A 23,717-nucleotide genomic window follows, 5' to 3' on the forward strand; every position below is an offset into this window, starting at 1 on the left:
GAATGAGTGTTGTCTCCTTCACAGTAAATCACATTTTCTAACTGCTTTTTGCTATAGTAGAATTAACATAGTTAATTAGTAGCACTTTGTCCATTTATAGGAGAAACTCAGTGCTTTGCATACAACTAATTCATTGTCTCAGAACCTTTGAAGTGCTGAAGGAGTACATCCATTTTCCAGTTGGGTAAACTGAGGAACAGCAAGGTGCCCAAGGTCACTCATGCAGTGAGGGACAGAATTGAAAATAGACCCCCACCCCACCCAGGAGTCCTGGAGCCCAGCACTGTGGTCTAACCACTCTTCATGCAGTTTGAGAGCCCACCCTTCTGTGGATGTGGAAATGAGTGAGATCTCAGTGAAGAAGGCTGTGACTACACCTTAAGCACCCTCTCATTGGATACAGAGGTCTTGTTGCATGAACGGAGCATTGTTCTCGGAGAGATCATCTTGGGGCGTGATCACCTTGCTAAGATCTTAAACAGTGAAGACGCATGGCTTTTATACGAGATTGCATTGTTTCTGTTGTTGCCTGGAAACCTGGATGGGGCAGCAAAACATGAGGCTGTCAAATAACTAGTTTACTACACGTTGTGAAGTCTCTTTGCTCCATAGCTTCTTAATAGTCTTCCTGGTTTTGGGAAATGAGTGGAAGTAGTGGAAGGCAGGTAGAATCATAGAAGATTAGGGTTGGAAGAGACCTCAGGAGGTCATCTAGTCCAATCCCCTGCTTAAAGCAGGACCAACCCCAACTTAACCATCTCAGCCAGGGCTTTGTCAAGCCGGGCCTTAAAAGCCTCTAAGGATGGAGATTCCACCACCTCCCTAGGTAACCCATTCCAGTGCTTCACCACCTTCCTAGTGAAATAGGGTTTCCTAATATCCAACCTAGGCCTCCCCCACTGCAACTTGAGACCATTGCTTCTTGTACAAAGATGTTTAAGGGATGGATGGATGCCTAGCTAGCTAGCATCTCACTAAATAGCCATGTGTCCATTCTGACATGAAGATGTACTGGGCGACCCCATGGCTCTGATTTCTTTGGATAAAATGGAACTCCCCCCATTTCAACAGGAGTGGAAGGGCACACAGCACCGTGCAAAATCAGCCCCTATAGTCTGCATAATTCCAATATGTGCAATTAGTATCTTGGAGGCCAATGTAAAGAAAGGATCCTCCCAAAGACCTCTGGGACCATTGACATCATAATACACAAATGGAACAGGGAACGCTTCCAAAGATACAACCTAAATTGTCTAGAAGAGATGGGGAAAATACCTTCCTCTTCTTAGCACTTGCTGTGAGGGCAGAGAGAGAGAAATGCCAGGCCGATGGAAAATTCAGACATCACCATTCAATCACAAGCTTTTATTTTTATTCAGTTCTTGAAATCTCCTAAACGATATAAAAATACACTTACAGTCTTGGATATTCTCCTAAAGGTATAAATATCAATCTGCTTTTCCATTGTGGTTTTCAAGTCTTCATTAATCAACTTAAATAGATACAGTAGAGAAGAAAATAATTGCCCACCCTGCCATTTGCCCTCAGTAAACTGTGTCCAGGCACCCTTGTATATCTCTCATATGAGTGACTATATGGATGTGATATTATAGTGTCCTGTACAGAAACATAGCCCTAAAGAAAAAGGCATAACTGCACTCCGAGTTTAAAATCCCTTTTTGAGATAGCCAAGATTTAAAATTCACCAAGGGGCTGCAACATGTTACATTACATTGGCTCAAAGGATTAAATCAGCTGAGACACTGCATCTCTCTGCATATTGAGGTGATCAGAATTTAACAGGAGAAACCCATCTTCACAGTGTATTTCCAGTGTGTGATTGGATAAGCTCTGAAGATAACAACCCAAATCACAGAACAACCCCCTTTATATATGTATGGGTCTTACCTATCACACAAGTGTGGGAGTATTTTATAGAGCTGGTAAAAATCTTTCCATCAGAACATTTTTTTTTTCAACAAAATGGAAATGTTCACAAAATATCAATTCTAAACCAAAAAATTGGAGGGTTTTGATGAAAACCTGAAAAAAAATTCAAAGAAAAATTCCACAGGGGGAAACATTATCTGAACAGTTCTCGTATTTTATTATTCAATGGGAGACAATAAAGGATCATCAAACCTCACTCTTCAGATTTAAGCCTCCAGTGGGATTCAGGAAGGAATTTTCCATGTGTGTGAAGCTAGATGTATTGGGTGGAGCTTTCCTTTTCCTCTGTAGCATCCGATACTGGCTACTGCCAGAGGCAGGATGCTGGACTAGATTGGACCAACAGTCTAACCAGTATAGTAACTCCTATGTTCCTAAAACCCAAGAGCAGTAGATTTAAAAAATAATCAAACCCTTCTTTAAAATTAACCTTAAGGAGAGAGAAGCAAGAAAATGTTCCCCTCTGGGTGAAGCGTGCCATGTATCCTGCAATACGTAGGATGAGCCCTGTATTGCTTACTGATTGATTTTTTTTTTTAAACAGGTTGTGTTGTGCCTTAATGTTGGAGGACATAGCGGATGCTATGAGTGACCAAAGCAGTTTCATGTCCCTGATTTGTGGTGCAGCATATAAATATATTGCCTTCAGAACCTCACTTTGGCACTCCGGCTACAAATTCCTATAAGTCCTCTGAATGGCTCATTAAACACACTTGCAGTGTTGCTTTAAAGTTGCAATTAATACATTTTATTGCTTTAAAAAGAAAAGTCTTTTGTGATTTTAAAAAGGACTTCTCTATAGCTTTGTATTATATTTATCATGAGTGTTGAGGATGTTTCCTGAAATTAATTTTTATATATAGGGGCTGTCAAGCGATTAAAAAATTAATCATGATTAATCACACTGTTAAACAATAATAGAATATAATTTATTTAAATATTTTTGGATGTTTTCTACATTTGCAAATATATTGATTTCAAATTGAATGCAGAAAACAAAATGTACAGTGCTCACTTTATATTTATTTTTATTACAAATATTTGCACTGTAAAAAAAATAGAAATAGTATTTTTCAATTCACCCTAATACAAGTACTGCAGTGCAATCTCTTTATCATGAAAGTTGAATTTACAAATGTAGAATTATGTACAAAAAATAACTGCATTCAAAAATAAAACAATGTACAACTTTAGAGCCTACAAGTCCACTCAGTCCTACTTCTTGTTCAGCCAGTCACTCAGACAAGCAAGTTTGTTCACATTTGCGGGAGATAATGCTGCCCGCTTCTTGTTTACAATAAGAAAAGGAGTACTTGTGGCACCTTAGAGACTAACCAATTTATTTGAGCATAAGCTTTCGTGAGCTACAGCTCACTTCATCGGATGCATATTGTGGAAAGTGTAGAAGATCTTATTATATACACACAAAGCATGAAAAAATACCTCCTCCCACCCCACTCTCCTGCTGGTAATAGCTTATCTAAAGTGATCACTCTCCTTACAATGTACAGCTCACTTCATCGGATGCATTCTGTGGAAAGTGTAGAAGATCTTATTATATACACACAAAGCATGAAAAAATACTTCCTCCCACCCCTCTCTCCTGCTGGTAATAGCTTATCTAAAGTAATCACTCTCCTTACAATGTACAGCTCACTTCATCGGATGCATTCTGTGGAAAGTGTGGAAGATCTTATTATATACACACAAAGCATGAAAAAATACCCCCTTCCACCCCACTCTCCTGCTGGTAATAACTTATCTAAAGTGATCACTCTCCTTACAATGTGTATCATTGTAAGGAGAGTGATCACTTTAGATAAGCTATTACCAGCAGGAGAGTGGGGTGGGAGGAAGTATTTTTTCATGCTTTGTGTGTATATAATAAGATCTTCTACACTTTCCACAGAATGCATCCGATGAAGTGGGCTGTAGCTCACGAAATCTTATGCTCAAATAAATTGGTTAGTCTCTAAGGTGCCACAAGTACTCCTTTTCTTTTTGCGAATACAGACTAACACAGCTGTTACTCTGAAACTTGTTTACAATGTCACTTGAAAGTGAGAACAGACGTTCCCATGGCACAGTTGTAGCCGGGATCGTAAGATATTTGCATGCCAGATGTGCTTAAGATTCATATGTCCCTTCATGCTTCAACCACCATTTCAGAGGACATGTGTCCATGCTGATGACGGGCTCTGCTCGATAACGATCCAAAGCAGTATGGACCGATGCATGTTCCTTTTCATCATCTGAGTCAGATGCCGCCAACAGAACATTGATTTTCTTTTTTGGTGGTTCAGGTTCTGTAGCTTCCGCATGAGAGTACTGCTCTTTTAAGACTTCTAAAAGCATGCTCCATCCCTCTTAGATTTTGGAAGGCACTTCAGATTCTTAAACCTTGGGTTGAGTGCTGTAGCTATCTTTAGAAACCTCACGTTGGTACCTTCTTTGCGTTTTGTCAGCTCTGCAGTGAAAGTGTTCTTAAAACGAACAATGTGTGCTGGGTCACCATCCGAGACTGCTATATTATGAAATATATGGCAATATGTGGGTAAAACACAGAGCAGCAGACATAAATACTCCCCCAAGGAGTTCAGTCACAAATTTAATTCATGCATTATTTTTTAATGAGCGTCATCAGCATGGAAGCATGTCCTCTGGAATGGTGACTGAACCATGAAGGGGCATACAAATGTTTAGCATATCTGGCACGTAAATACCTTGCAACACCAGCTACAAAAGTGTCATGCGAACGCCTGTTCTCACTTTCAGGTGACATTGTAAATAAAAAGTGGGCAGCATTATCTCCCATACATGTAAACAAACTGGTTTGTCTTAACGATTGGCTGAACAAGAAGTAGGACTGAGTGGACTTGTAGGCTCTAAAGTTTTACATTGTTTTGTTTTTGAGTGCAGTTATGTAACAAAAAAAATCTACATTTGTAAATTGCACTTTCACAATAAAGAGATTGCACTACAGTACTTGTATGTGGGGAATAGAAAAATACTATTTCTTTTGTTTATCATTTTTACATTGCATATATTGTAATAAAAATATAAAGTGAATGCTGTACACTTTATATTCTATGTCGTAATTGAAATCAATATAGTTGAAAATGTAGAAAAACATCCAAAAATATGTATAATATATTTCAACTGGTATTTTATTATTGCTTAACAGTGTGATTAAAACTGTGATTAATTGCGATGGATTTTTTTAGTTAATTGTGTGAGTTAACTGTGATTAATCGACAGCCCTATTTTTATATATAAAAAAATCATATTGATAAGCGTTAGAAAAAACAGCAAGGCTATGGTGTACAATCAGCTGTAGTCTAGAGCTTCTCAACTGGAGAGAAGTGCTTGAAACAAAAAATTAAAGCCCAGAAACCTGGTAGTGTTTACTGGAAAAGAAGACTCATGAGGTAGATAAGTGTTGGGATCACCAATAAAGCCTTTGCAGGAGGCTGTACAACGCTGACATCAGAGCGGTACACAGTTCTGTTCCCGAGAGGTTGAACAGGTCGGAAATTGTCGGTCATCTGTAATGTTTTATTCTCACTGAAGTAAAGCTTCTCCAAGAAGTTCACCACCTGCACACCACCATCCAAAAATAGTTGTTATTTTTCTGAGGGAAAGAAAAGGGAATTGTCCTATCTTGAGTCTATAGTTCCTCTCACTGTGGTGTTGCTCTGAACCACAAGAGTATATTAAAGCTTAAATGGAACGAGTGCCACTAAAACTTGTCCCCCAGATCACTGATAGATGCTTCCTTCTAGCCCAGGCAGACTCTTTAAACTTCCTCCCAGCTAAACATCCTAGTTCTGTCTAAGTACAAGCCACCCTGGAAAGACGGGTCTTTTCTCTATGTTCAGCTCCTGCCCCCATCCCTCAGGTCCCTGTGACACAACTTGCGGGGATCAAGATTACATGCCTCACCTCCTCTGGTTCTTCTCTAGAGCCTAACTCCTGGCTACTTGAAGCAGAAATTTAGCCAGCAGCTGCCAGCTGAGAGGCACACCCCCAATTTCTGTCATCCCCCACTGCACTGGCTCACATCTGGCTGGGTGTTGGGTTCTCAGCAAACACCGAGCAACTATTGTTAATCTTATGGACTCAGTCTGATGGGGTATCACACTGTGGACATACTGATCATGGTCACTGTTTGCCGATGAACTGACCCAGAGGGGTTGTGCCTTGTCCAAGCCCACTCAATAAGTTCATGGTAGAGCTGAGATGGAAGCGCGAACAGATCATGACCAATTTAAAATATTCTGTTCTATTAAAATAAAATTCTAATGGGGCTCGAGGAAAAAGGCCAGTCACTCATTATTCAGTTCTCAGAAGCAATTCAGCGACACATTCCAAAACATCTGAAGTTAGGGGATGATTCAGACCCTCATTTAGAGGCACTATGGGGCATTGGATAAAGCACTGAACTAGCATTCATCTGAATTCTGTTCCCACTTCTGTCACTGACTCACTGTGTGGCCTTTGGCAAGTCACTTAATTACAATGTGTTTTAGTTTCCCCACCTTTAAAATGGTGATGTTACTAACATTGCTTTGAGAATTGCTCTGAGATCCTTGTATACAAAGTGCCATATAAGATCTAGTATATGCCCACGCCCCTTTTTTGGAGCAGGGAAGGATTCTGAGTTTTGTTTTGTTTTTTTTCACCAAAATGAGTGGTGGGACAGATGGCAAACACGCTGGTCAGTGTGTGATCTGTTGTGGTGACATGGACTTAGAGTCTCTTAAGATTGGACTGCAAAGGTAATGGAGAAGGGGACAATCCTACATTGGACTTTGTGCATATGAGATCATATGTGGGAGGGAAGAAAAGAGGGTGGGGAGGGGAGTATGAGTGAGACAGACACAAAATGACCTCACTGCTCCTTTCAGTCTGTTACTCTATGCATTACCTGACTTTCACTCAGTATGATTGGCTCCTGAAATATTGTCCAGACGACAGCCTCGTAGCAGTTGGGAGTGGTCAGGGAGCCACTGTACCGATAATAGCGTGTGAGATCCTCTTTCGCTGGAATGAGCGATTCCAGGGGCAAAGACGACATTTTTTTTTGAGACCCTAGGAAAACAATGGAGAAACGTCCGCTGGAATGGGCATGGTTACAGGTTCCCGGTTTACGGCTCCCTTCAACTCTGGCTGCTACTACCAACTCTGTTGCAGTGACACCGTCCTAGTCCCCCATCGCTGGTTGTGGGGGAGGCGGGGGCTACTGGATGGGCATAGCCAAGGAACCACTGGGCCTGCCCTTCTCAAGAGCCCCTGCAAAGCGCAGCTTCACAACGTGGACACCTTGTGTGAGCTCTCCGCTCCCTTGCTGAAAATCACTTCAAAGTTTCTTCTGAACTGAGGGCAAGTCTACGCTTAAAATGCTACCTGGGCGCAGCTGCCCCTCTATCGCGCTTGAATCAAGATGCTCTAAGCTGACAGAGAGAGCTCTCCCGCCGTCTTAGTTAATCCACCTCCCAAGAGGCAGCAGCCATGTTGGCAGGAGAAGCTCTGTTGCCGACACAGCGCTGTCGACATGGGAGGGTAGGTCGTGGATTTTTCGCATCCTTGACCGACGTAGCTATACCGGTATAGCTCTGTTGTGTAGACCGGACCTTAGCCTCTGTAACGCCTAGGAACGTATAATGATTATCTTGTTAAATAAATTCAAATTGCTCGATGATAAATCCAAGCTCCTTACCTTTGACAGCAACTTCATTTAATATCTCTATTAGAGATTTATAGTTTTCATTTTTTGCACCGGTCTGAAACAATATTTTGAGTCAGAAAATGTATCCCTTTCCTCAGACATTTCCCCCCCCCACCCCCCCGACCCGTAACTTTTAATTTAATTATTAATGAAACAGAAAAGAAGTGGGAAAGAAAGCTGAACAAAAATCAATGAGCTGAACGTAACAAAGTCACTGCGGATAGGTCTACTCCATAGTCAGAGGTGTGACTGTTGCATGTGTAGACATTCCCAAGCTAAGCTATGATCTAGCCAGCTCGAATCGCAATACAGTGAGGCTGCCGTAGCATGGGCTTGGTGTCTGAGTACACACCCAGGGTCCTGGGTGGGCTTGTGTAGCCTGTGCTGCTTGTGGCATCACTGGTATTGTTGTTCACGCTCGCAAAATCAAAGCTAGCTCAGATGTGTCTACGGGTGCTATGCTGCAGTCACGTCTCTCTGAGTGCAGTGCAGACCTTCGCTAAGCACTAGAGGTGAGGCCAGACTTAAATGATTGATCTGGACCCCTGAAAACATTGGGGGAACTTTGGCTCCTGGCCAGTTCTACAGCCAAACCCTGCAACTTGGTCCAAGCTTTGGTAGGTGCCAGTCTGAGGTGGCCAGTTAAAAAAATCCTGGCAACTTACCTTTATAAAGAACCCCAGCACGGCCAGACCTTCTTCAACTTTCACTGCCTGCTCTATAGTGGAGAAATCCTCTTTCATGTGGACTATATGAAGCTGTAATACAGGTATTAAAGGTCAATTATTACTCCCTTTATAGCCATTTATCGGCAAATCCTGGCCCCTTCCCTGTGCCCTGGGCGTGGAGAAACCCCTGCTGTTCTACTGTGGAGGTGGAGCAGGGCTACTCCCTCCCACAGCTGGCGAGAGGCACTGTGGAAGATATGGGACTGGTGACTTTGCAAAGACATGCACCCAAAGGCAGTTCCACCCCCCTTCTCCCCCATCTGTATAAGACAGCGGTTCTCAAACTGGGGGTCGGGACCCCTCAGGGGGTCGTGAGGTTATTACATGGGGGGTCACGAGCTGTCCGCCTCCACCCCAAACCCCGCTTCGCCTCCAGCATTTATAATAGCATTAAATATAAAGAAGTGTTTTTAATTTATAGGGGTGGGGGGTCGCACTCAGAGGCTAGCTGTGTGAAAGGGGTCACCAGATCAAAAGTTTGAGAACCGCTGGTATAAGAGGAGCTTATGGGCTACTGCCGCCCTGAATCTGCAGTGGTTCCACTGTTACTCCATGACCTGAGGTGGAGGGTGATTTCCTCCCACCAACTCACTTGGGACCTTCCTGCATCAAGCCCACCTGGTTTGTCTACGGAGGGTAGGATTTGCCCTCACTGCTATTCAAGGAATTTATACCTGTCCCTGCACGGTCACAACAGAAGTATCTGAATAAGCAAGTGTGAGACTGGGAGATAAATGCTTTATAGCCTGAAATGCTACTGCCGTCTCTGAAGGCTAACTAACCCTGGGTTTTACTGCCTCTCCACATTTGCCTTTGCCATGCAAAACGTCCAGACCCTGATCGTTTTCCCTCTGTGATCTCCACAGGGCTCAACAAACAATAAATTCTCAGTTATTTAATTCTCCTCCTAGAGTCTTGCAAAAGAATCTGTTGGTTTATTTCATTCAACATTAGGTTAAGAAGTCAGAGTTCTTGGACCCGGCTGCATTAACAGAGAGAGAATCTCGCCTACCTCCATAGCGTATCTCTCTCCATCGATGCTGTGTTCCGATCCAGGGCTGTACCCTTTGTCTAGCTTCATGCCCCAGTGGAAGTGAAACTCAATAGCCTTGTATTTATTTTGAAGACCTCCACCTCCAATCTTTGCTGACCCGCTAAGAGAAACTTTAACTGGTAGAAACAAGTAGTTAAAAAGAAATAAATTGTTTGGCTCTGATTTTAAGAATAGTTGAAACGAGCGAGGGGCATTGGTTGTGAAAGCTCTGGATCCAGAGTTTCCCAGAAGTTCACTGGGTTTTGGATTCAATGCTTTGGCTCAGCCCTTTATATTGGGTGACCTAGATTAATGAACTTCAGATCCAGATCTGACTCTGAACACTCCTGAGTACCGGTTCAAATGTAATTAAAATGGGGAACCGTCCAATCCCTATATCCAGGGCACAGGACTAGGAGTTCAGATACTGGATGATTTAGTTGGGGATTGGTCCTGCTTTGAGCAGGGGGTTGGACTAGATGACCTCCTGAGGTCCCTTCTAATCCTGATATTCTGTGATACTTGAGTTTCTGATTTGCTACATGACCTTGTGCTAGTCACTTAGGGCCTGATTTGCCAAAGTACTGAGCACCTGTGGCTCCAGTTGAAGTCTATGGCAACTCCAGGTGCCACAACACTTCTACAGCTCAGGCTATTAACCTCTCTGTACCTCAGTTCTCTCATCTATAAAATGGTGATAATGATACTTACCTCTCCTTGTAAAGGGGAGACCTATGGATGAAAAATGCTACATAACGGAAAAGAATTTGTGTGCTGCCATCTATGGATTATAGTTCTATTTATTTTGGTGAAAGCCAGTTAAATGAGCTTTTGTGGAAGCATCTTCATCTGCCTCTTTGTAATCAATCAATTGTTCTCATCAATTTAATTTTTAAATAAATCAATACTAGCTTTTCAATGCAGTGTAAGGTTAATTGACCATCTCTTCCTTGCTGGGAGCGTCCAAGTGACTGGTTTTTGGCAGGAGAGAAGCAAGAGCCTGTGCTTCTCTCACTTTTAAGACAAACCCTGGGTTTCTTCCTCTGTTATCTAGAAAAGCGATGATTTTTCCCTTTAAATGTACAGAGCTGCATTCTAGAAGGTGAACTTGGTCCCAAGAGGTTTATTTGCAGGTTTCTGTTTTTGTCGCCTATTGTGTGTGCTGCAGTATTTATTTGCTTTGAGGGTCTTGCAGGGTTTAGAGTTAAAGACACTGTTACTATGTCTCAACTGTAGGACTCACTTTCACTTTACACCAGTCTAACTATAGAGCCATGGTTTTCAACCAGTGGTTTGTGGGACCCCTGGAGGTCTGCAGACTCTGTCTCAGATTTCCAAAAGGGTCTGCATTTCCACTTGAAATTTTTTAGGGGTCTGCAAATGAAAAAGGGTTAAAACCAATGCTATAGAGTAAAACTAGGTAAGTGAAACCCAGGTAAGAGCAGAGCTTGAGTCCGGTATTAACAGGAGAATAAAACGTGTCTCCGGGAAGAATAAAAATATTTTCTAGTGATAATTTCCCTTAACCGTCCTCTGCTTGAGAGATCTGTGATGCATTTGAAAACAGCAGCCTTTGTGCTCTCTGGGAGATGGAATTAGGACCTCCCTGAGAGGAAGGCTGGTCTGGTAGATAAGGCCCTGGATTGGGACTCGGGAGACATGAGTTCAATACCCAGCTCCCAAAGACTGGCTGCACTGTATGTCCTTAGGTGTCATTTCATAGCTGTGTTCCTCACTTCCCTGTCTGTAAATGGATTAGTAACATTTCTTGTGTCTGTTTAGACTGTCAGGTCTTGTTGGCAGCGACTCTCTTTTACTATGTGTATGAAAGACACCTAGCGCAATGAGGTTCCAATCTCAGAGCAGTTAGGTGCTATTGAAATCTAAAAATAATAATTGCATCCAATCTTATTCTCATTGCACTTGCTCCCCCCGCTGCAAACCCCGTTTTGCATGTCTTGGGGACTTAAAGTTCTAAGCTGTTTCTACGATGGTTGATTTTTTATACAAAGACATTTCTCGGAGCATCAGCCACGCTTTGAAGATTCCACAATTTTATATTGTACCAAAAAGGCTATTAACTTTGTCCACATTAGTGGAAAATCAGAAGAAGTTTGTAAGAAAAAACAATCTGCCTAACTACTGAATTTCAAAACAAAAATCTCATTGCCCAATCGATCTGTAAAGTGCTTTTTTAAATTTCAGCTGTCTCCCAGGGGAGCACTTTGCATTGGGGCCATTCAGATTCGGGGCTGGCTGTCAAGCAGCTGGTTCTCTTGACAACAGCCCAGGTTTTTTCAACTCTCCTTATGCTTTGGGGTGTCTTTGACAAAAAATGGATGCACACAAATATAAATACAGTTTTTTCATGCCTGTCCTGTACCTCTTCATACATTATTGTCAGAGTAGGAGGAGGTCAATCTTTTTGCATTGATTTTATCCTACCTGTTGTGGGTTTTGTGCAGCAAAAAAAAGTCACTGAGAAGGTCACTGGGGTCAGTTAGACCCCTCAGTGTTAGTCAGTGGGGAAATGAAAGTATTGCATATCCAAGGTCTTGAGGGGCGGTCTCGGACTGCAAACGGGTACAAAAATTTGAATAAAACATGATGGGCAAGCCATAGCCTCTTCTTTCTTGAAGTATTCTCAAGCTGTGATGAGCAAACCTGTTAGCATTTGTCTACATATCTGTGGTGGTTTTAGCATAGTGTGAAAACAGTTACTTAAAAGGCATTGGGGGCCCCCAAATTAATTATGCAGGTATTCCAGCATCAGATTGTCTTTATTTTGAGGCAGCCATTATTATATGAATCCTACATAACTGTTTTTATCATCACAGTTTCAGTGTTCTTCTCCCCTCCGCCCCCACCACGCAAAAAAAAATACTGAAATGGTCTGTTGGTCTGTGAGACCCCAGATAACATTTGCCTCATGTATCATCACAATTGTAGAGCAAATTGCATTTCTTTGAAGATAGTTCCATCAAACTGATTTTCTGGGAAGCCTGCACTTGCTAGGAAAAGTTTCCAGGGAAGCCACGATTGTTGGATACATTTTCTGACAAGCCCACACTTGACAGATGCTGTTGCTGGGGCATCTGAGTGTGCTGGGTACTGATCCAGAGCCAGAGAAATGGGGAAGATATTACATCTGGTCCAGAGAACGAGTCAGAAAAATACATCAGAAATGTGTGAAGTGTAAATACTTTGCATGTTCAGAACCTGGGTCACCAATTTTTGCTCCATTTTTTTTCCCAAGTATTAGGCCATTGAGTTGCTAGTTTGCTGTATCTGTATTTGCTTTTATATTATTACTGTTGCTATCTATTTTCATTGTTCAAACATGGGCTCGGTTAGACCCTGACACTATTGTGTAGCTTTCTTTAAAATGTGTTTGATCCTGGGGTCAGTTAGACCCCAACACAAGTACTGTGTAGTACGCATCTGAATCTAGGAAAGTTTTAACTTGTGCATAGTTGTATAGTTCACTGGTTACAGTAAAACCAGCTTCAAATGCCTCCCAATTCCCATGTCCCGGCCCCCCCCCCCCCCCCATTTTGACATAACAATATAGAAATAGTTGGGTGATTTTTGGTCCAATATGAGGGTTAAATCAGCACTAAGTTTTTTAAAAAAAAACAGTTTTTTTTAGACTTAGTAACCTGACACCACACAGCACTGCCGCAGAGTATCCCCAGTAATATTTCTTCCCAATAGACAGACAGCCTGGCAGGACATTAAAGCTGAATCCGTAAATAGCTAATTAATCAGCTCTTGCCAATTAACTTCAGTGTGTGAAGAAAATAATCTCAACAGTGAAAATGTTTCTGACAGCAATTAAGGAGCTAATAAAACAGAGCAAATAAGTAAACCCCATTCATTGCCATAGCTTACCCGTATGCCCATTATTTACTATGGTCCAATGAGGGGACTGACTGGTATTATAGCCTTCAAAAGTAAATGGTTTCAGGTCCCCTTTGTACTCCACTTTGTTGGTGACAATATTGATAGGTGACTGTTCATTTTTTCCACACTCCATATTTACTGTATTCCAGAGACGGGGTTCTGTTTAAGAGAAAGGAAAAATGGCTTTCATTGAAGGACAAAAACAACAGGGAGTCCGGTGGCACCTTAAAGACTAACACATTTATTTGGGCATAAGCTTTCGTGGGTAAAAAACCCCACTTCTTCAGATGCATGGAGTGAAAATTACAGATGCAGACGTTATATGAAGAGAAGGGAAGTTACCTCACAAGTGGAGAACTGGTTCTCCACTTGTGAGGTAACTTCCCTTCTCTTCATACAAGTTCTCCACTTGTGAGGTTACTCCCTTCTCTTCATATAATGCCTGCATCTGTAATTTTCACTCCATGCATCTGAAAGAGTGGGGTTTTTACCCACAAAAGCCTATGCCCAAATAAATTTGTTAGTCTTTTTAAGGTGCCACCGGACTCCCTATTGGTTTTGTGGATACAACGAACATGGCTACCCCCTGAGAATTGATGGACAAAGTGACTTCATCCTGATAAAGCCAAACTACCTCTTGGTAGATCTACATTTGCTTCTGAGCTTGGGAAAATTCTTTCAGTGGCAGAGTTTAATAGGGAGATTCCTTGACATGTTTACAAAATACTTAAAAATGCAAAACAGTGAAATGTGCCCAACAATGACTGATTGGTGCAACTGGAAAATGTAAGCAGATGAAGTGTGTAGCAATGCCCGATTAAATGGGAAGCATGCCTGTGTCGGACTTAGCTCATTGATCATAAACAGTAAAAATTTGTAACCTGTAGCTTAGAATGTATTTAAAAAGGAGGATGGGGCAGGTTTAAATTGCAGACCCATGTTCTAGTGTTTGCTGAAGGCAGCACTGGGAGCCAGGAATGCCTGAGTTTTATTCCCAGTATAGCTCAGTGGTTTGAGCATTGGCCTGCTAAAGCTAGGGTTGTGAGTTCAATCCTTGAAGGGGCCATTTAGGGATCTGGGCCAAAAATTGGGGATTGGTTCTGCTTTGAGCAGGGGGTTGGACTAGATGACCTCCTTAGGTCCCTTCCAACCCTGATATTCTATGATTTACATGTTACATCTCAGCCTAGGTGAGACTAGATGCTCCGACTGGCATAGAAGCAAAGGAGCGAATGTGGTACAGCTGGCTGTTGTACCCTTTGTTTTACTTCAGCCCAGTGATACAAGTCCAGTTAAAATATGAAGACTTTTCTTAATGTAGGCCTCAAGTATTTTTAAGGAATTGCATGCCTGCCTGGTGCCTGTGGGTTATCTTTTGGGTATGTTGTAAATTCCTTTTACATTGACAGGAAAACCAGGAGGAGTCCAGTGACACCTTAAAGACGAACAGATTTATTTGGGCATAAGCTTTTGTGGATAAAAACCCCACTTCTTCAGATGCACTTTAGATCCACTTCTTATATTGGCAGGGTTTTCTTCAGCCAAAACCAAATTGGTAGCCAGAACAAACATTGGAGTCATTAACATATCTCTGTCCCCTTCTCTTAAATATCCTAATAATCATTTAACTTAATTGGACTGGGTTTTCCTCTTTCCGATGACATACAATCAATCGGATTTATTACATTGACATCAATGTTCTTGCACCTGTTTACTGTAGTGATGAATTTGGCCCGAGAATGGAGGCACAAGATATAATCTCTGAGCAGGACCGGCTCTAGGCACCAGCAAAGCAAGCACGTGGAGCTGGCCCTGTCTCAGAGTATAATGGAGTGGCATGTGATATCTGAAGCTGTTGTGGGAAGATTTGTATCACTGCTACAAGTAGGCCCTTTGTAAAACAGCACAGCACTAAAATGATTTCAGAAATAAACTGCTTAGAATTACCTGCACAGCTGGGGTGAGTGCATTTTTGTGATAGGTAGCACCATTCTTTCTCACCTGCAACAGAAGAAATTAACATTTCAGACAAACTTTACAAAATTGCATTAAAATGAGAAGCTGTATGAGTCGTTGATTAACTTCAGAATGACCACATAGAGACATTGGCTCTGGTACGGTGATCTAGGGAGAGAGCTAGCTGACCACACAGCTTTGACTCCCACTCCTTATTTCCAGCTGCTAAATTGCTTTAAAAGAAAGCTAAAAGTGCACAGGTACTTTCCTACTGTATAGTTGACAAAAGTATGTTCTGTGATCATGCATGGGAGAAGAGGTGGTCCCTGGAGGAGAGGAGGTGTCCACAAGACAATCTCTCTATTAAAATGTGTCCTGCTCTCCAAAATATGTGAGAACCCCTGGCTGATGACACACATAAATGTTGTGATTGTACAAAAAGCTCATTAGCGAATATTCCCCAGCCATCGTGTAAATCAGGTTGAAAGCTATGGCAAGCCTAGTCTTTATTAAAAGATGCAAAACCAGAATATGGGAATTGTTTTACTGGATCAAACATGAGTCCAGTACTGACAATGGCCAATACTAGATGCTTCAGAGGAAGATGTAAGAACCCTGCTGCAGTGAGAGGTTGGATAATTTCCCCCCTTCATTAGATCTGATCCTGGTCTCTGATACAGATGGCTTCAACCCTGAAACGTGGTTTAATATCCCTTTCAAAACCTGTGTTAGGATTAACAATTATAACTCTGGATATTCTTGTGTCAATGTCCAATCCCTTTTTGAATCTTGCTAAATTCTTGGCTTCAATGATTTTATATGGCAAGGAGTTCCACAGTCTGAATATGTATTGTGAGGAAAATGTATTTCTTTTTATCAGTTTTGAATTTGCCACCCATTCATTTCATGTAATGTCCCCTTGTTCTTGTCTACAAGAAACCTCATCTCATCTCAACCTAACAGGGATGGAATCTTTAAAAAAAAGTTAGACCTTTAAAGATGATATGGTGGAATAAGGAATTTTCTTAAGAAATAAAGATCTCTCCTCATTCCAGCTCAGCTGAATTTGATCTCACTCAGTATGCCCAAGAGTTTCCCTCTGGAGCATCTTATTCTTGCTGTCTCAGGCCTGGTCTGTGCCAGGAAGTTAGGTCAATGTAAGCTGTTTTGTGTTGACCTGGTTGTTGTCGACAATTAAATTTGTCTCCACACCTGTGGAACTCCTGAGCCAGATAAGGAGGAGAAAGAAGAGCACTTGGGATGACATTCAATGAGATCCTGCAAGCTAGTGCTGCATGAAGCTACGCAAAGGGCCTGGAGGGTGAACATCGCAGGCAGCCTGGAGAAGGAAAGAACGGACAGGAAAAAGGCCCAGGAATTCCAGCAGGAAAAGCAGAGGAAGATGCACAAGGATATACTGGAGCTTCTCCGTCAGCAAATGCGCATGTTGCAAACTCTTGTGAACCTTGGGCTTGTCTCCCTTTGCAGTCCCTGCAGAACTCCAGTGTAGCGTCTTCTTTCGCCACTCCCCACCCAACATTCCATGTGACACTGGGCAGCATCTCTGCCCCAGCAGACGTTAAGGACAACGACAGTTTCACATGCACTGTCCTCCAAGAAATCGCCATGTTCCCTGCTGATTTGGTTTTTCTTATGGCAGGGTTGGCAGTTTCCCAGGAAAATCTAGTTTAGGACAGAGTGCTGGTAAATACCGGTTTAAACTGGGAAACAAGAAAAAATAATTGCATCAGTGTCTAAAAAGCATAGAATGCATCTTTTCAAACTTGGATTCACCCATTCCAAACTGAGCAGTAGTCTTGGTCTATTCACTACATCAAAGTTGGTGTTCTGCTACACAATGTGGCATGGCTAAACAGACCAGCTCTGGTAGCCTGAAACTCTGTATGCTTCTGATTGCTTAATGCTTCAAGCATACAACTCTGCATTATTGTCTTTCATATAATCAAATGTTTTTGACTTTTGTTTATATAATATTGAAGACTGAAATATGAATCATGATGTATAGCTTTCTTGAGAAAATACCAAACCAAAATATATACATTCTGATGTTCAATATTATAATTATATACATTAGTAGTACCCTCTCTGCAGCTTTACTTTTTATTTGTACAACCCTAAATTAATCTCTGAATCTGATCTGTGCCTTATGTAACATAAACATGATAACATAAGAATGGCCATACTGGGTCAGACCAAAGGTCCATCCAGCCCAGCATCCTGTCTACCAACAGTGGCCAATGCCAGGTACCCCCGAGGGAGTGAACCTAACAGGTAATGATCTAGTGATCTCTCTCCTGCCATCCATCTCCACCCTCTGACAAACAGAGGCTAGGGACACCATTCCTTACCCATTCTGGCTAATAGCCATGAATTTATCTAGTTCTCTTTTAAACCCAGTTATAGTCCTAGCCTTCATAACCTCCTCAGGCAAGGAGTTCCACAAGTTGACTGTGCACTGAGTGAAGAACTTCCTTTTATTTGTTTTAAACCTGCTACCCATTAATTTCATTTGGTGGCTCCTAGTTCTTATATTATGGGAACAAGTAAATAACTTTTCCTTATTCACTTTCTCCACACCACTCATGATTTTATAGACCTCTATCATATCCCCCCTTAGTCTCCTCTTTTCCAAGCTGAAAAGTCCTAGCCTCTTTAATCTCTCCTCATATGGGACCCATTCCAAACCCCTAATCATTTTAGTTGCCCTTTTCTGAACCTTTTCTAATGCCAGTATATCTTTTTTGAGATGAGGAGACCACATCTGTACGCAGTAGTCAAGATGTGGGCGTACCATGGATTTATATAAGGGCAATAAGATATTCTCTGTCTTATTCTCTATCCCTTTTTTAATGATTCCTAACATCCCGTTTGCTTTTTTGACTGCCGCTGCACACTGTGTGGACGTCTTTGGAGAACTATCCATGATGACTCCAAGATCTTTCTCCTGATTAGTTGTAGCTAAATTAGCCCCCATCATATTGTATGTATAGTTGGGGTTATTTTTTCCAATGTGCATTACTTTAAATTTATCCACATTAAATTTCATTTGCCATTTTGTTGCCCAATCACTTAGTTTTATGAGATCTTTTTGAAGTTCTTCACAGTCTGCTTTGGTCTTAACTATCTTGAGCAGTTTAGTATCATCTGCAAACTTTGCCACCTCAACTGTTTACCCCTTTCTCCAGATCATTTATGACTAAGTTGAATAGGATTGGTCCTAGGACTGACCCTTGGGGATCATCACTAGTTACCCCTCTCCATTCTGAAAATTTACCATTTATTCCTACCCTTTGTTCCCTGTCTTTTAACCAGTTCTCAATCCATGAAAGGATCTTCCCTCTTATCCCATGAAAGCTTAATTGACATAAGAGCCTTTGTTGAGGGACCTTGTCAAAGGCTTTCTGGAAATCTAAGTATCTAATTTTATTCTTCATGGTCAGTGTAAGGTGCTGGCTTGTCCCCAGCCCATGGGGGACCCACTGCCACACCCACTCCTGCTTCCGGGCCAAATGCAAGAATCTTCTTTGTTCTTTTAACTGACCACTGCCTCCTAGGGCTCCCTCCCTGGAGGCACATTTCCCCCAGGCAGTTCCCTCTGCCATGCCTCTTGGACTTCGGCAGCCCACCTTGGGAATTCTTCGCAGCTTCAGCTCGTCCTTCCTTATGACAGCCTGGTTCTTCATTGCCACAGCTGCTGCTCTGCCCTCTTCAGTTGCCAAACTGGGAGCACCTGTTTGAGCACAAGGAGCTGGACCTGTTCTTTTAAAAGGCATCAGTCACCCAGTGACAGAGAGCTATAATGTATGCCTTCCAGACCATTAAGAAGTGGGTGCCTAAAGAAAAATGTTCTCAAAATGAAAAGGAGTACTTGTGGCACCTTAGAGACTAACCAATGTATTTGAGCATAAGCTTTCCTGAGCTACAGCTCACTTCATCGGATGCATACTGTGGAAAGTGTAGAAGATCTTTTTATACACACAAAGCACAAAGCATGAAAAAATACCTCCTCCCACCCCACTCTCCTGCTGGTAATAGCTTATCTAAAGTGACCACTCTCCTTACAATGTGTATGATAATCAAGGTGGGCCATTTCCAGCACAAATCCAGGGTTTAACAAGAACGTCTGAGGAGGGGGGGTGGGTAGGAAAAAACAAGGGGAAATAGGTTACCTTGCATAATGACTTAGCCACTCTCAGTCTCTATTCAAGCCTAAGTTAATTGTATCCAATTTGCAAATGAATTCCAATTCAACAGTTTTTCGCTGGAGTCTGGATTTGAAGTTTTTTTGTTGTAATATAGCAACTTTCATGTCTGTAATCGCGTGACCAGGGAGACTGAAGTGTTCTCCGACTGGTTTATGAATGTTATAATTCTTGACATCTGATTTGTGTCCATTTATTCTTTTACGTAGAGACTGTCCAGTTTGACCAATGTACATGGCAGAGGGGCATTGCTGACACATGATGGCATATATCACATTGGTGAATGTGCAGGTGAACAAGCCTCTGATTGTGTGGCTGATGTTATTAGGCCCTGTGATGGTGTCCCCTGAATAGATAGGTGGGCACAGTTGGCAATGGGCTTTGTTGCAAGGATAGGTTCCTGGGTTAGTGGTTCTGTTGTGCGGTATGTGGTTGCTGGTGAGTATTTGCTTCAGGTTGGGGGGGCTGTCCGTAGGCAAGGACTGGCCTGTCTCCCAAGATTTGTGAGAGTGTTGGGTCATCCTTCAGGATAGGTTGTAGATCCTTAATAATGCATTGGAGGGGTTTTAGTTGGGGGGCTGAAGGTGATGGTTAGTGGCGTTCTGTTATTTTCTTTGTTAGGCCTGTCCTGTAGTAGGTGACTTCTGGGAACTCTTCTGGCTCTATCAATCTGTTTCTTCACTTCCGCAGGTGGGTATTGTAGTTGTAAGAATGCTTGATAGAGATCTTGTAGGTGTTTGTCTCTGTCTGAGGGGTTGGAGCAAATGCGGTTGTATCGCAGAGCTTGGCTGTACATGATGGATCGTGTGGTGTGGTCAGGGTGAAAGCTGGAGGCATGTAGTAGGAATAGCGGTCAGTAGGTTTCCGGTATAGGGTGGTGTTTATGTGACCATCGTTTATTAGCATTGTAGTGTCCAGGAAGTGGATCTCTTGCGTGGACTGGACCAGGCTGAGGTTGATGGTGGGATGGAAATTGTTGAAATCGTGGTGGAATTCCTCAAGGGCTTCTTTTCCATGGGTCCAGATGATGAAGATGTCATCAGTATAGCGCAAGTAGAGTAGGGGCGTTAGGGGACGAGAGCTGAGGAAGTGTGGTTCTAAGTCAGCCATAAAAATGTTGGCATACTGTGGGGCCATGTGGGTACCCATAGCAGTGCCGCTGATCTGAAGGTATACATTGTCCCCAAATGTAAAATAGTTATGGGTAAAGACAAAGTCACAAAGTTCAGCCACCAGGTTAGCCGTGACATTATCGGGGATAGTGTTCCTGAGGGCTTGCAGTCCATCTTTGTGTGGAATGTTGGTGTAGAGGGCTTCTACATCCATAGTGGCCAGGATGGTGTTATCAGGAAGATCACCGATGGATTATAGTTTCCTCAGGAAGTCAGTGGTTTCTCGAAGGTAGCTGGGAGCGCTGGTAGCATTGGGCCTGAGGAGGGAGTCTACATAGCCAGACAATCCTGCTGTCAGGATTGTCTGAGATGATGGGGGGCCCAGGATTTCCAGGTTTATGGATCTTGGGTAGTAGATAGAATATCCCAGGTCGGGGTTCCAGGGGTGTGTCTGTGCGGATTTGATCTTGTGCTTTTTCAGGAAGTTTCTTGAGCAAATGCTGTAGTTTCTTTTGGTAACTCTCAGTGGGATCAGAGGGTAATGGCTTGTAGAAAGTGGTGTTGGAGAGCTGCCGAGCAGCCTCTTGTTCATATTCCGACCTATTCATGATGACAACAGCACCTCCTTTGTCAGCCTTTTTGATTATGAGGTCAGAGTTGTTTCTGAGGCTGTGGATGGCATTGTGTTCTGTACGGCTGAGGTTATGGGGCAAGTGATGCTGCTTTTCCACAATTTCAGCCCGTGCACGTCGGCGGAAGCACTCTATGTAGAAGTCCAGTCTGCTGTTTCGACCTTCAGGAGGAGTCCACCTAGAATCCTTCTTTTTGTAGTGTTGGTAGGGAGGTCTCTGTGGATTAATACGTTGTTCAGAGGTATTTTGGAAATATTCCTTGAGTCGGAGACATCGAAAATAGGATTCTAGGTCACCACAGAACTGTATCATGTTCGTGGGAGTGGAGGGGCAGAAGGAGAGGCCCGAGGATAGGACAGCTGCTTCTGCTGGGCTGAGAGTATAGTTGGATAGGTTAACAACACTGCTGGGTGTGTTGAGGGAACCATTGCTGTGGCCCCTTGTGGCATGTAGTATTTTAGGAAGTTTAGTGTCCTTTTTCTTTTGTAGAGAAGCAAAGTGTGTGTTGTAAATGGCTTGTCTAGTTTTAGTAAAGTCCAGCCACAGGGAAGTTTGTGTGGAAGGTTGGTTTTTTATGAGAGTATCCATTTTTGAGAGCTCATTCTTAATCTTAATCTTAATCTTAAACCTACTGACCGCTATGCCTACCTACATGCCTCCAGCTTTCACCCTGACCACACCACACGATCCATCGTCTACAGCCAAGCTCTGCGATACAACCGCATTTGCTCCAACCCCTCAGACAGAGACAAACACCTACAAGATCTCTATCAAGCATTCTTACAACTACAATACCCACCTGCAGAAGTGAAGAAACAGATTGATAGAGCCAGAAGAGTTCCCAGAAGTCACCTACTACAGGACAGGCCTAACAAAGAAAATAACAGAACGCCACTAGCCATCACCTTCAGCCCCCCAACTAAAACCCCTCCAACACATTATTAAGGATCTACAACCTATCCTGAAGGATGACCCAACACTCTCACAAATCTTGGGAGACAGGCCAGTCCTTGCCTACGGACAGCCCCCCCAACCTGAAGCAAATACTCACCAGCAACCACATACCACACAACAGAACTACTAACCCAGGAACCTATCCTTGCAACAAAGCCCGTTGCCAACTGTGCCCACCTATCTATTCAGGGGACACCATCACAGGGCCTAATAACATCAGCCACACTATCAGAGGCTTGTTCACCTGCACATCCACCAATGTGATATATGCCATCATGTGCCAGCAATGCCCCTCTGCCATGTACATTGGTCAAACTGGACAGTCTCTACGTAAAAGAATAAATGGACACAAATCAGATGTCAAGAATTATAACATTCATAAACCAGTCGGAGAACACTTCAGTCTCTCTGGTCACGCGATTACAGACATGAAAGTTGCTATATTACAACAAAAAAACTTCAAATCCAGACTCCAGCGAGAAACTGTTGAATTGGAATTCATTTGCAAATTGGATACAATTAACTTAGGCTTGAATAGAGACTGGGAGTGGCTAAGTCATTATGCAAGGTAACCTATTTCCCCTTGTTTTTTCCTACCCCGCCCCCCCCCCCCCCCCGACGTTCTTGTTAAACCCTGGATTTGTGCTGGAAATGGCCCACCTTGATTATCATACACATTGTAAGGAGAGTGGTCACTTTAGATAAGCTATTACCAGCAGGAGAGTGGGGTGGGAGGAGGTATTTTTTCATGCTTTGTGCTTTGTGTGTATAAAAAGATCTTCTACACTTTCCACAGTATGCATCCGATGAAGTGAGCTGTAGCTCACGAAAGCTTATGCTCAGATAAATTGGTTAATATCGAAGGTGCCACAAGTACTCCTTTTCTTTTTGCGAATACAGACTAACACAGCTGTTACTCTGAAACCTGTTCTCAAAATGGTGGAGCTTTACATATAGTTATATAATAGGTCTATCTAGCTAATCATTTTTATATATATATATATATATAATCTCCACATACACACCCATATACTTATCTCATATGACTTATAAGAATTGTAAGCCCTTAACTCACTGCCAGGTGAAGAAAGAGAACCAAATTAGCTTAGCTTATAACTTTAGCATGAAGGAAAGTTTCTAAATTATAACTCTAAATGTTTCCCTTTCTGTTTTCCAGCCATAACCTATGATCTTGTCACATCAATAAAATTCCTTTGTAATAAGCTATTGCGGTGAGGTTGATTGTCTTATCAAAGAAGCAAGTTGGCGTTAAATAGATATGCAGGGCTAAGGTGAATCTTGCTTATCTTCCTTTATTTAAGGTAGTACTAGATAAAGTTTGGGAGCCCTATTCAATACGATTATGACTTACAAAAAAAAAAAGGAATAGAATTCTTTTGTAACATTTACGTAGTTTTGCTGTTGTTTTATGTACATGTTGGTAACTTGTATAGAAATGTGAGTGAAAAATCTAATAAGGGGCCTCTGGGCACATTGT

The 23,717-nt window shown here is 42.4% G+C and overlaps 1 protein-coding gene across 1 annotated transcript in view; it reads right to left on the reverse strand.

Annotated features, from left to right (window-relative positions):
• Positions 1–4,955: 4,955 nt before the first annotated feature.
• The window catches only part of CA4 (carbonic anhydrase 4), a 43,948-nt gene continuing 25,186 nt past the window's right edge, over positions 4,956–23,717 (reverse strand). The window contains exons 2-8 of the mRNA XM_048824553.2: positions 15,290–15,343; positions 13,331–13,501; positions 9,419–9,576; positions 8,344–8,436; positions 7,670–7,733; positions 6,878–7,041; positions 4,956–5,546 (exon numbers count right to left, since the gene is read on the reverse strand). Of these exons, the coding sequence (XP_048680510.2) occupies positions 5,355–5,546; positions 6,878–7,041; positions 7,670–7,733; positions 8,344–8,436; positions 9,419–9,576; positions 13,331–13,501; positions 15,290–15,343 (896 nt within the window). The 3' untranslated portion in view covers positions 4,956–5,354. The remainder of the gene's footprint in view (positions 5,547–6,877; positions 7,042–7,669; positions 7,734–8,343; positions 8,437–9,418; positions 9,577–13,330; positions 13,502–15,289; positions 15,344–23,717) is intronic.

Source organism: Caretta caretta, chromosome 17, assembly GCF_965140235.1.
Source record: "Caretta caretta isolate rCarCar2 chromosome 17, rCarCar1.hap1, whole genome shotgun sequence".
In the NCBI taxonomy this organism is placed as follows: domain Eukaryota; kingdom Metazoa; phylum Chordata; order Testudines; family Cheloniidae; genus Caretta; species Caretta caretta.